The 11466-nt window shown below is 62.3% G+C and overlaps 1 protein-coding gene across 26 annotated transcripts in view; it reads left to right on the top strand.

Annotated features, from left to right (window-relative positions):
* The window catches only part of LOC101801820 (ankyrin repeat and fibronectin type-III domain-containing protein 1), a 190783-nt gene extending 180161 nt beyond the window's left edge, over positions 1 to 10622 (top strand). For 25 of the 26 annotated variants that reach the window (XM_072024043.1, XM_072024040.1, XM_072024048.1 and 22 more), the window contains 17 exons: positions 123 to 330; positions 803 to 997; positions 1227 to 1340; positions 1716 to 1813; positions 2223 to 2313; positions 3628 to 3735; positions 3902 to 4001; positions 4275 to 4407; positions 4777 to 4896; positions 5171 to 5386; positions 5532 to 5698; positions 5989 to 6139; positions 6226 to 6394; positions 6631 to 6797; positions 7112 to 7322; positions 7395 to 8026; positions 9399 to 10622. In XM_072024043.1, the coding sequence (XP_071880144.1) occupies positions 123 to 330; positions 803 to 997; positions 1227 to 1340; positions 1716 to 1813; positions 2223 to 2313; positions 3628 to 3735; positions 3902 to 4001; positions 4275 to 4407; positions 4777 to 4896; positions 5171 to 5386; positions 5532 to 5698; positions 5989 to 6139; positions 6226 to 6394; positions 6631 to 6797; positions 7112 to 7322; positions 7395 to 8026; positions 9399 to 9686 (3168 nt within the window). In that variant the 3' untranslated portion in view covers positions 9687 to 10622. The remainder of the gene's footprint in view (positions 1 to 122; positions 331 to 802; positions 998 to 1226; positions 1341 to 1715; positions 1814 to 2222; positions 2314 to 3627; positions 3736 to 3901; positions 4002 to 4274; positions 4408 to 4776; positions 4897 to 5170; positions 5387 to 5531; positions 5699 to 5988; positions 6140 to 6225; positions 6395 to 6630; positions 6798 to 7111; positions 7323 to 7394; positions 8027 to 9398) is intronic. The other variant, XM_072024041.1, reaches the window with a different exon arrangement.
* The last annotated feature ends 844 nt before the right edge of the window (positions 10623 to 11466 follow it).

Genomic DNA, 11466 nt, shown 5'->3' on the forward strand with positions numbered 1-11466 from the left:
CCCTGGTTCTGGGTCTCCGTGGTTCTGGGGGCAGCCACAAGCCCGGTTTGGGTTGTTGGGGTGCTGGGCGGGGTGAAGGAGCACTCCATGCCCAGCTCACCAGCGCTTCTCTCTCCATCCAGTTCCAGAGCAATGCTGCTCTCTTCGAGGCCGTGGAGCTGCAGGACCTGGACCGGGTGCAGGAGCTGCTGAAGCAGTACAGCCCCGAGGAGCTGGACCTCAACACCCCCAACAGCGAGGGGCTGCTGCCCCTGGACATCGCCATCATGACCAACAACGCTCCCATCGCCAGGGCCCTGCTGCAGGCAGGAGCGAAGGAGAGCCCGCACTGTGAGTTGGCTGGAGGGCAGGCAGAAGCAGCAAGGTGTTGGTGATGCTTTCGTCAGCTTTCGGGTTTCCTCTGCCTCCTGGGAATCTGTGTGTGTGGTGGGCTGGAGCGGGTTGTGCAGCACCCACATCTCCAGTTCGGGGAGCAGACCCTATTGTGTACTGCGTGTGCCATGGGGCAGCTGGGAATGGTGCTGGCTCCACATTTCAGAGCAGGAAACTAGGGAGGTTGTGATGCTGGGGTGGGAAGAGGTGCTCGGACCCTGCTCCCTGCTTGCCCAGCCACACACTGGGGAGCTGCACTGTCCCTGCGAGCAGGGCACTGCAGCAAGGACGGGGACTCCGGGCTGGGATTTGGTGCCAGCAGAGCCTGGCTCCAAAAACGGTTCCCCCAACCACCTTCTAACCACCTCCTCATCACCTTCTCATCCCTCCGTCTCGCTCCCCCCTGCCCCTGGCTGTTCCTGCCCAGCAGTTGTCAGCCTGGAGAGCCGCTCGCTGCACCTCTCCACGCTGCTGCGGGAAGCGGAGCAGCGCGTCAACGAGCTGACGGCGCAGGTGGTGAACGAGGCACCCAACGCCGACTGCTCCGAGAAGGAGAAGCAGCTCAAGGCCTGGGAGTGGCGATACCGGCTGTACAAGCGCATGAAGGCAGGCTTTGAGCACGCCCGTGAGTGCCCCAAGCAGGGCTGGGGTTGGAGCGGGGCTGGGTGTGGGATGGGGAGGAACCGCGGGGCGCCTGCCGGGGACCCTGCACCCTGCAGCCTGTGGTACGGGTGGGTGAGGGGGCAGGCACCCTGAGGGTGCACCCCTGGGTGCAGGGGAGGCACAGGAGAGATGCTGCGGGGTTTGGAGTGACCGTCAGTGCTGTAGCAGTGCCCTGTGCTCTCTGTCCCTAGGAGTGCCGGACCCCCCCAGCAACGTGCACCTCTCGGTGGCCAGCAGCTCCTCGGTGCAGGTGACCTTCTGGGAGCCCCTGAGTGTCAACTCAGCCGTTGTCACCAAATACAAGGGTAAGGACCGGGGTCCCTGTGCAATTGCTGAGCACCCGGGGCGTGCCAGCAGGATGCAGTGGGGCACTTGCCCTGTGCACACCCTGCCAGCACCCTGGGGGCTGCAAGGGTGCCGAGCTCTTGAGCTGTGGCACGGCGCTGTCACCCTACGGCATGGCAGGGCCACCAGCCAGATGGTGCCTTCACCCATTTAAACCAGAAATTTATATTTCTGGGAGAATTCCCCCCCCATCAGGCACCTCGAAGTCCTGGCCCATTGCTTGCGTAGCCTGGCTGGGTCCCCCAGCTTGTTCTGCTCCTCCTCCCTGTCCCTCTTCGCCTCGTGGCTTGATCCGACCCCGGAGATGTGTCACATCAGGGCCTCTCTCATTGCAGTGGAGTGGAGCTGCTCCCCCACCTTCTCACCACTGCTGGGGGAGGCCGTGGTGGACAAGCTGAAGAGCCTGCACTACACCATCCGGGGGCTGGTGTCGGTGAGCTGGGGGGGTCCGGGCTGCAGGGGCAGCTCCAGAGCCTGCACATGGGGCGGATGGGTGGGATGGCAGTGGGCAAGGGGACAGCAGCAGGAAGGGGGCTTGGGTAGGGGGACCAGGAGGGGCTGGGGGTGCAGGCAAAGGGTTGCTGCGCCCACGCTTTTGGGCAGGGAGGGGGGGACTTGCAGGCTTGAGGAGCTCGGAGGACCCTTCTGTGTGCTGTGGGGCACTTGGGCAAGGCAGTGGTGCTGCTGGAGGGTGGCTGAGGGGGGTCAGAGCTCATAGCCCGGGCTATGGGGTCCCGTTTTGTGCTCCTCATGGCGTGCTGGGATTCCTTCCCACCTCCTCGCCCTGCACGCTGAGCCGGGAGAGGGACCCGCATCCTGAGTGTGCCTTCTCCCCCTCGCAGGGCACAGCTTACTACGTCCAGGTGTCTGCCTACAACATGAAGGGCTGGGGTCCCCCCCAAGCCTCAGTGCCCCCCTTCGCCATCCCTTCCAGTAAGTACAGCTGAGAGGTGGCACCCGGCTGTGGGACTGGGGTGGGGTGGGCTCGGGAGCTTTTGGGATGGGGCAGGGGCAGGAGCAGAGCTGGGTGCAGTATTTAGGGTTTGCAGGTGGGTCTTGGGCCCCACAAGGTGGCTGTGCCCGGTGGAAGGGGTGCAGGGCTCATACACAGAGCCCTTTGGGGGATGCTGTCTCTGGTCCCTGGGAGCTCTGCCAGATATTTATTTTCCAGCCCGAAATTAGCCTGGCTGCCTGGTGAAGGCTGGAGAGGTTTTAGGCCACCTGGACCAGCTGATCCTAGGGTAGCTCGGACAGAGGATGTTTTACTTCTGAGCTAAGAAACCACCTCTGGGGGGAGGAAAACCATCCCTGCGTTTTTTAGCAGAGCTTTGTAATTTAGCGTGGGGCAGCTTTTTGGAGGGGCCTGTCCTGCCCAGGTAAAGAAACCGGCGTTGCGTGAGGCTGGCTTTGCTCTGCCCTGGCACCAGGCATTTGTTCACGTTTGCACCCTTAAAACCCCTCTGCTGTCCCACACAGGTCCTGTTTTGTGTGCACGAGATCCACGGGGATCAAGCAGGACGGATTTTTCTTATTTCTGTCCCCGTGAATATTTCTCCCTTCGGTAGAGATCCCTTCCTGGCCCAGCAGAACAGCCAGGCACCTCCCCGGGTGTTTTTAAAGCTCCTAAAAATAGTGGCGAGCCCCAGCCAAAGTTAACAGAGCTGAACTTTCCATGGAAAAGAGCAGCAGGCAGGACAGGGGGTGTTCAAAGCAATTAACCTAAAGCTAATGTAAAAGCACCGGCGGCCCCGTGCCGCTCCTGCCACCGCCGTATAGAGGGTGAGGCTGGCAGGAGAGCCTGCCTGGGTGTCTGCCTGGGTGAGCTCCGCTCCTGCATTCACCTGGACGAGGCTGCAGCTCCAGGGAAGACACTGGAAAGAATTTTATTTTTTAAGCCAGGTTAAGGGCAGTGGGAGCAGGCGGGACCTTGCTCCTGACCTCCGTTGTACCCTCACTGCGGGGTGGCCGGTGGCCTCGGGGAGCTCCTGGCCCCGTTCTCCCTGCCAGCTCCTGGGCACGGCCCCAAAAGTGCCCCCCACACCCAGCCCTGTGGGTTAACGGAGGACAGCGGGGCCGTGTTGTAGCTTCCCAGATTCCTTCCCAGTTCCTAGGGCTGAAATAACTTGGTGGCTCCGGAGCTGCTCCCAGCACGTGGCGATGGTGCTGGGGTGCCAGGAGGTGCCGTGGGGTGGGGAGCAGCTCCATGGAGAGGGGTGTCAGGGGGTGACGCTGGCTCTGTCCCCGCAGACTGGAGGGAGTACGACGGCCGGGCCCCGCGGCGCAGGGGCCAGGCTGAAGCTCTGGACCACCTGCTGGGCCAGGTGAAGACCGTCCACCAGCACTGCGTGTGCCACGGTGAGTCTGCAGCACCCGGTGGTCCCGGGGGGCTCTTCTGCTCCCCAGGGCTCCGGGGGTCACCTGCTGAGGCACAAGGAGCTGGGGTGCCCACAACGCCTCCCCCCAGGCTGTGGGTGCTGCTTTTGGGGTCACGCCGCAGCACCCTCTGCTCTCCACTTCGCAGAGCCCTGCAAGAACCAGCCCCAGAGCAGGAAGCACTCGGTCTCCAAGAGCCTCAAGCACCTCTTCCACGCTGGCAGCAAGTTCCTCAAGACACTGAAGCGGTGAGAGCCTCGTGAGGGGGGTGGCATCGCAGAGACTTTGGCCCCACAGGGATGTAGGGCTGGCCAGCCAGGGCTGCAGGTGCTTGGGGTGGGTCCCTCCTTGGGATGAGCCCGTGCTGTCAGTGGGGATCAGTCCCATTGCTCAGAAATCAAACGTTTATGTTCGGACCAGCCCCGTACGGGGCACTTCCCCTGCCTTTTGGAGACAAACTCTTTGGGAAATGAAGCTGGTGGCCAGGGGTGACCCCGCAGCCTGTCTTCCCTTCCGCACAGGGGCCTCTACCTGACAGCCATCTTCTACAAGGACGACAACATCCTGGTGACCCACGAGGACCAGATCCCGGTGGTGGAGATCGACGACACCTACTCGTGCCTGCTCATGCAGGATTTCCTTTGGTTCACCAAGGTAGGCAGCCCCCGCGCCCTGTGCTGCGCGTCCTGACGCTGCGAGATTTGGGCAGCCACCGCCGTGAGCGCGGTGTCCTCCAGGGGTGTCACCGTGTGGGGGGCACCTCCACTGCAACCCTTACCTGTGTGTGGGGGCTGAAAACTGCTCTGCTCCAACTCAGGAAGGTGCCCCTCCTAGAAAGGGAGGCATCTCGGGCAGGGGAGTGCGTAAAAAACGTCCCCCGTGCTGCTGGAAGCGGTGTCTGCGCGCACCTTCCTCGCCCAGCTCGGATGGAGAGGGACCGACCGGCTGTCCCCAGGGCCCCCCCGTGTGAGCAGGCAGCTGGGGGGGCTCGGCCGGCGGTGACAGCTCCTGGCTGTGCTGCAGGTGTCGTGCATGTGGGACGAGATCCTGTGGCTGCGGCAGTGCGTCACCGTCTCCCAGTCGTCCTGCTCCTGCATCCTGCAGACGCGCTTCAAGATGCTGCTGGCCATCTCGCAGATGCAGGTGAGGGGAGGGGGGGGTTCCCTGTCCTCCTGATGCCTCCCAGAGTGATTTTTGGGGGTGCTCCTCTGGGAGTGCTGGAAAAAAAACAGCTCTGCCTGCTCGGTGCCACCGGGCTGCAGCTGGGCCACAGCTTTGCCATCACCCGTGGGTCCCCAGGTGCCAGGTTCAGCAGCACGTGGAGGGGCTGGGGACTGTCCGTGGGTGCTCTGCCAGGTTTCCAGCAGGCAGCGTGGTGTCCCCTGACCTTTCTCCTGTCCCCCATCCCCGTGTGCAGGGGCTTCTGGGCATCCAGGACCTGGGGCAGGTCTTCTTCGAGCCCATCAAAGACAAGCAGGGCAACATCCTCATCGTCACCCTGAAGGAGGTGAAGACCAACCAGACCTTCGAGAGCGTCCGCTGGGTTCCCATCTGCAAGCTGCAGACCAGCCGCAAGTCCGTGTCGTCCCCGGAGGAGCCCACGGCCCTGGACACGCTGCTCATCTCCGTGCAGGTGCTGAGCGAGGGGGCTGGGGACACGGGGGCTGCTTCCAGCCGGCACGCTGGGGCTGTCCCTCATGCCTCCAGCACCCGGCACAAGGGCTGGAGAGCTCCTTGCTGTGAGGGCTGGCTCACTCCAGCGGTGCCCGTGTCCTCAGGACAAGCTGGCTTACCACCAGCGGAGCAGCCATGCCCTTTCCCCGGGCCTCTACCTGGGCTACCTGAAGCTCTGCAGCGCCGTGGACCAGATCCGGGTGCTGGTGCCCGAGCAGCTCCCCAACATCTTGTGCCACGTGAAGATCCGTTCCAACCCCAACATCTCCAGGTGGGGCTCCGGGGGGCATCTGGTCTTTTTCTCTGCCTTGTCCAGCACAAGAGCACCCGTGGCCACTGCCTCTTGTGCGTGGACTCAAGGAAGCAGTGCAGCTTCACCGCCCAGCCCTGTCCCTGCCAAGCCCTGCCTAGGGCTGGAGAAAGCCGAGGTCCCCCTGCTGCCACCCCAGCTCCCACGTCCCCTTGGTGGAAGAGCTAAGCAAACACAGCTCTCATCGGGATGGTGTGTTTAGGTCAGCCCCGAGCTGCTCCCTCCATCACGTTCTGTCTGCCGTTCTCCAGGGAGGAGTGGGAATGGCTGCAGAAGATGGCCAGCATGGAGGAGCCCGTTCCTGCGGAGCCAGAGGCTGAGACATCCCAAAACCACTTGTTCCAGGAGCTCCAGGCGGCCATCAAGGAGCTGATGACCCTGGTCAACATCCCGTTGCAAGAGGTGTGGGTGGGAGCCGAGGTGCAGGGACGAGGGCGATGACGTTTGCAGCCGTTACCTGTCATGTCTTTTGGACGGGCTCTTTGCAGGCCAAAGATTTCCGCCTGTACAGCCAAGAGGTGCTGGATTTTGGGGGCCAGGTCTCCTTCCTGCTGCTGCTGCCTCCCTCAGATGACGTCTGCACGGCGCCGGGCCAGAACAACCCCTACACCCCTCAGTCTGGCTTCCTCACGCTGCCGCTGCAGATCTTCGAGCTGGGTGAGAAAAGGGGTGGTTTGCACTGCCAGGGCCTCCTCGTGCTGGTCTCCTTGATTTTGGGAAGGGCTGGAAGGCGCTGCTGGGGTGGCTGTGCTCTGTCACCTCCCTAAGAGAGCGGGGAGAGGGAGTGCTGAGGGCTCCCCAGTGCTCCAGGTGGGCTCCCCGGGTTGGGTGGGCACGGAGGAACCCCTAGGGAGCTGATATTTTTCATTCTTCTCCTCCTTTCCATCCCTCAGTGCACTTCTTCACATACGACCGGGAGTTCATCACGCAGTACTGCCAGGTGTCTGCCCTCCTGGAGCTGGAGTCGCTCCTCTCGCAGCAGAGCCTCAGGGAAGCCTTCTCTGACGCCGAGCTCTCCACGGCCAAGCAGAGGCACCAGCAGGTGCAGGATTACATCCAGGTGCGCAGCGCTGGCGCTGGGAGCCAGCCAGGCTGGCCACGGTGTGCCCACGGGACCGAAATGCCCCAGTAGGGCTGTCCCCTTCTCCCCACTGTGGCCCCGCAGTGCCAGGGCTTTGTCTGGCAGCATCTCGCTGTGATCCTTTTGTTAAAGGTTTGCAAAGCACTGCCGGGGGGTTCTGCGCTCTGGGGGGGTTCCCCCGAGCTTTTGCCTCTTGGGAAAGGTGTGTGGGGAGAGGCCGGGTTTCGCTGGGGGATTTTTTTATGGTGGTTGTTCGCTTTCTGAAAGGGATCCTTTATTTCCTCTTCTGGCAGCAAATGGAGGAGATATGGCGCGAGATGCGCTGGATTATGGACGCCCTGCAGCATGCCCGGTACAAGCAGCCGTCCTGTGGGGTGTCCCTCAGTGGGTTCCTCAGCACCTCCAGCAGTGCCATGAAGGAGAAGACCCAATCCTCCTCGTCCCACCTCGACTTCCTTCCCTCCCCGGCGCCCTCCCCAGAGACCAGCCGTAAGCTCAACTCCGGTAAGGGCCCGGCTTTGCACAGCTCCCGCTCCCCCTCACGCCAAGCCGACGAGCTCTTTGCTTCCCTTGCAGACCTGCACGGGCTGTCGGACGAGGAGGGCTCCTCCGAGGTGTTCCTGGCCACCGACAGCGACTACGACTCCAGCAGGGCGCAGAGCCCAAAGGAGCTCGACCTGGTGTCCTCCTCCTCGGGGCCCGAGTGCTGCGGCAGGAGGGCGCCCCGCAGCCTGCGGGACAGCGCCCCGGACGTCCTGCAGAGCCACGAGCTCCAGCCGGTGCCGCTGCCCCCGCCGGAGCCCCGGCCGCCCCCCGAGCTCTACGACAGCGACTTCGTCCTGCCCAGCCGGCAGATCGAGCTGCTGCGCATCACGGAGAAGCGGCAGGCGTACTGCGTGCGCACCAGCAGCCTGGACTTCCCCAAGCCCCTCTGCCCGGTGGCCAGAAAGTCCTGCCCCGGCTCCGTCGACAGCTCCCCGACGGAGAGCAGGACCCCCGGGGGCCACGGCGGCCAGCTCAGGCTGGGGACTGGCTCCGCACCCAGCCCCGAGCGCGGCCGGACGCGCTCGGCTGAGTGGACTCCGAGCTGCCAGGAGCCACTGGAGCAACCCGGGTGCTTGGCCGACCGCGGGAAGAAGCCGGGCTCTGTCACCTTGCGGGTCTGCCCTCAGTACGAAACCGGACTCTCCAAAGAGACCAGTGTCAAGGTACCGGAGCCTACTAAAGGCAGCGGTGCGGCTGCCAGGACGGGGGAGGCACTGCAGGCTTGCGTGGCCCTCTCCTGGCTCTGCCGTCTCCATCCTGTGCCATGCTGAGGGGCAGGTCCCCAGGACACCCCCGGCACTGCTGCCCCGTGTCCCTGTGCCCTCGGCACACCACGGGGGACCCCACGTGCCCACCTCTGCTGCTCAGGGGCTGGGATGGGGCCACCAGCTTAGCCAGCAGGGTGTTTTGAGGACAGAAGGCAGGGTTGGGGTTTGGCACTCGGCCCGACTGGCAGTGGGTTAGTGCCACCCGGGGTCACCAGCCTCAGCTGCCTCTTCGCCGGGGGCACTGGGGCCCGCAAACCCCCCGTGGGTCCTCTCTGCTCCCTCCCTGGCAGGTCCCCTCTGTGCTCTGCCACCTCCTCTGCTTCCAGCCCCCAAGTCCTTCCCCTCTTGAAGCTTCCCCGGTGAAATTCCCGGTACCACCGTGCCGAGTACGGCTCGCGGAGCAGCCCGGGTGCAGCTCATCTGCAAAAGGGTGCAGGAAGGAGCAGGCTGCAGGGCTGGAGGTTTATTGCCAGGCAGTTTTGATAGCCAGTTTCTCTTCACCCAGCAGGGATGTTAGAAGCAGAGGGAAATCTGACTCGCAGTATTTATTTTACATTTGAGAAATTACCATAGATTTCTATGCAACTGAAGTGCAGCCCTGGGTTCCTGGCGGGCTGCCCACGTGGCTTTTGAAGTTGCAAAGCTCGGGACATGCCTGCTTGAAAGCGTTTTACGATGTTCTCCTCGAAGAACCGAGTTCAAAGGGAAGGCTCCTCGGCTGGCGTAAATCAGCTGAGCCCCATGATGATTGTTCGGAGCTGGCAGGCTTCACGTGGGCCGAGGGCTTGGACCACCCTGCCGGGGCACTGCCCGCGGCGCTCCGCAGGCCCTCACGGATGTGCCAAAGGAAACCATCGCCTTGCCCGGCCGAGGGCCTTTGAAGGGAAGGATCGGGCTCCTGACGGCCCGGCAGTGCTCTCGTCCTGCCTCGGGATTCAGAGGGCAATCCCCAGCGAAGCGGTGAGGGAGGGCGAGGAGAGCTGGTGGGCAGAGCCCCCCGGGTGCTCTCCAAGGGGATTAACCTGAGCCCCGCTTCCCGAGGAGCTCAGCACCAGGGCGGCTGCGGTGCTGTGGTTCTGGGGGCTGGGTGCTGCTCGCAGGAGGGGCTCTGACACCTCTGAGCTGGCAGGAGCAGGGCCACGTGTCCCCGGGCACCTCGCTGGGGCCGTTCCTGCCCCCCGACAGCTTGCGGAGGGGCAGCCGCTGCCCCTGGCCCTCCTCGTCCCCCCCCTGACCGCCCGCCTCTCCCACCTTTGTCTCTCCGCAGCTGCACATCACCAGCCAGACGTCGGCCGGGGAGGTGGTGAAGCTGGTGGTGCTGGAGATGAACGACGTCTCCCGCGGCGTGCTGGGCGCCTCGGCCGCCTTCTGCTACGGCGAGGAGCAGCTGGAGCACTTCGGACTGGTGTTCGCCTCCGAGGAGAGCGAGCGGTGGCTGCCCGATGACTCCCTGCCCCTGGCCCTGCACGCCGCCCGGCCCGACGGGCGCTTCTTCGTCCGCATCAAGGAGACGTCGCCCCTGGTGCTGCAGTTCGGGCCCGCCACCACCGTATGAGAGGAGCCTCGGCCCCGCAGCAGACAGCGCGTCTCTGATGCTTCCTTCTTCCACAGACACCCTCTCATCAGGCGTCCGCGGGGTGGAATGGGATCATACCGGGCTGTGTGTTACTTGTTTGTGTTGGGTTTTGTTTTTTTTTTTTCATTTTGTTTTTTTTTTTTTTAACCAAAGAGCCGTCGAGACTCGGTTTTTCTGCCTGCAGAAGATGAGGGTGGAGCGCGGAGACCTCAGAGCTTGGGAGGAATCCTTGCAGGAATGGAATTTGTGAAAGCAAACATTTTTAAGGGGAAAGGGGGGGGGGAGAGAGAGAGGAAAAAATATTACACGAAGGAGCAGCAATACTCTTTTTTTTTTTTTTTTTTCTTTCTTTTTCTGAATATCCTTGTCTGGGATTTAGTGAAGGAAGAGCCATGGAGGATTGCTGGCGAGAGTCGCGGTGTGGATGAGGAGAGGGCACGATGCACAAGGACAGCACTGAGAAGGGTGTCCCCCATCCGTCCTCGTTTCACTGTACCTGGAGAAACAGTTCTTGCACATAGTTCTCAGAACAGAATGTGTTTTGTTTTGTTTTGTTTTGTTTTCTGGAAAAAAATAATTGTGCTAGAGACACTGGAGTTGTATAGGAGGTGAAGACCCTTTTTCTTGTTTTAGAGGCAAAAGGAAGCCACGCCAACAGCCCCCCACTCACATGCACGTGCACGCAGCTGTGCTGACACCACCACTAGAGGTTTGCTATAGGGCATCTGCTGCAGCACACCCAGCACCGCCTCGGGATTCCCTTTCCTCCTCGGTTGCTGTTTTGTTCTGGTGATTGTGAGTGGCCTCTCTTGTACGTCCTACAGCATGACACTTTGTTAGCAACTAGGTCTCTTGTTCACAAGGTTATTTTTCTGATCCTGTGGTCCATAGTAAAGATGACTGCTGCTGACCGTGTATTGCTCTCTTCCTTCTCGCGGCCTGAGGAGCAGGGCCTCTGTCCTTAACCCACGTCCCCCAAATTATCCCTAGTTTCAGAGGCTGGGCCTGCCTTTCCCAGGAGTGGTTAATGGGATGATCTCGACCCACCAGAGGTTTGTGTGTGAGCGGAACAGGCAAGTTGAAGGCAGCGATCTGTCACCTCCAGGTGCTGGAAACCTGGTGGCTGCAGAGCCCGAGCACCCACAGATGTGCAGTTACACACCCTGCTCCTGTCCTGCAGCCTCCTCCGAGAGACGAGCACCTGGAGAAGAGCATGGAGAGAGCTGCCTTGCAGCTGCCACGAGCACTTTCAGAGGAGAGGCAGCGCACACTGCACGGGGCCGGCACCCCTCGCAGGTGAGGTTCCCCTTGGAGCTCCGTGGGCACATCCCGATGTTTTCTTTCCAGGTCCTGAAGCCTTCTGTCCTGCCCTTCCCCACGGCCAAGGAGTGGGAGCAGACGCCAGGCGGGCTCTGTGTGCGGCCATGGGGAGCCCGTGTGGCTGCTGGGAGCCACGTGGAGCCGGGAGCCGTGTGCGCAGAGGTCGGTGGTTCCCCTTTGGAAGGTTGCTGCACGTGCAGGATGGGCTCTTACTGTTGAAACACAGCCCTGGGGCTCAGCAGCTCATGGCAAGAAGGGGCACTGAGGCTCTGGGACAGGTGGGGCAGGTGTTTTTTCACTTAGGGTTAGTGGCACTGGTGACAGCAATTTGGCAAAGGGGTTTTCCCTCACGTCCATGCTGTCACGCGTGCCGTGGAGTCAGGTCCCCAGAGCACCTGGCCTCAGCCCTGCTTTCTCCTGGTACTGGGAAACAGCAGAG

This window comes from Anas platyrhynchos, chromosome 15, assembly GCF_047663525.1.
Source record: "Anas platyrhynchos isolate ZD024472 breed Pekin duck chromosome 15, IASCAAS_PekinDuck_T2T, whole genome shotgun sequence".
NCBI classification, from domain to species: domain Eukaryota; kingdom Metazoa; phylum Chordata; class Aves; order Anseriformes; family Anatidae; genus Anas; species Anas platyrhynchos.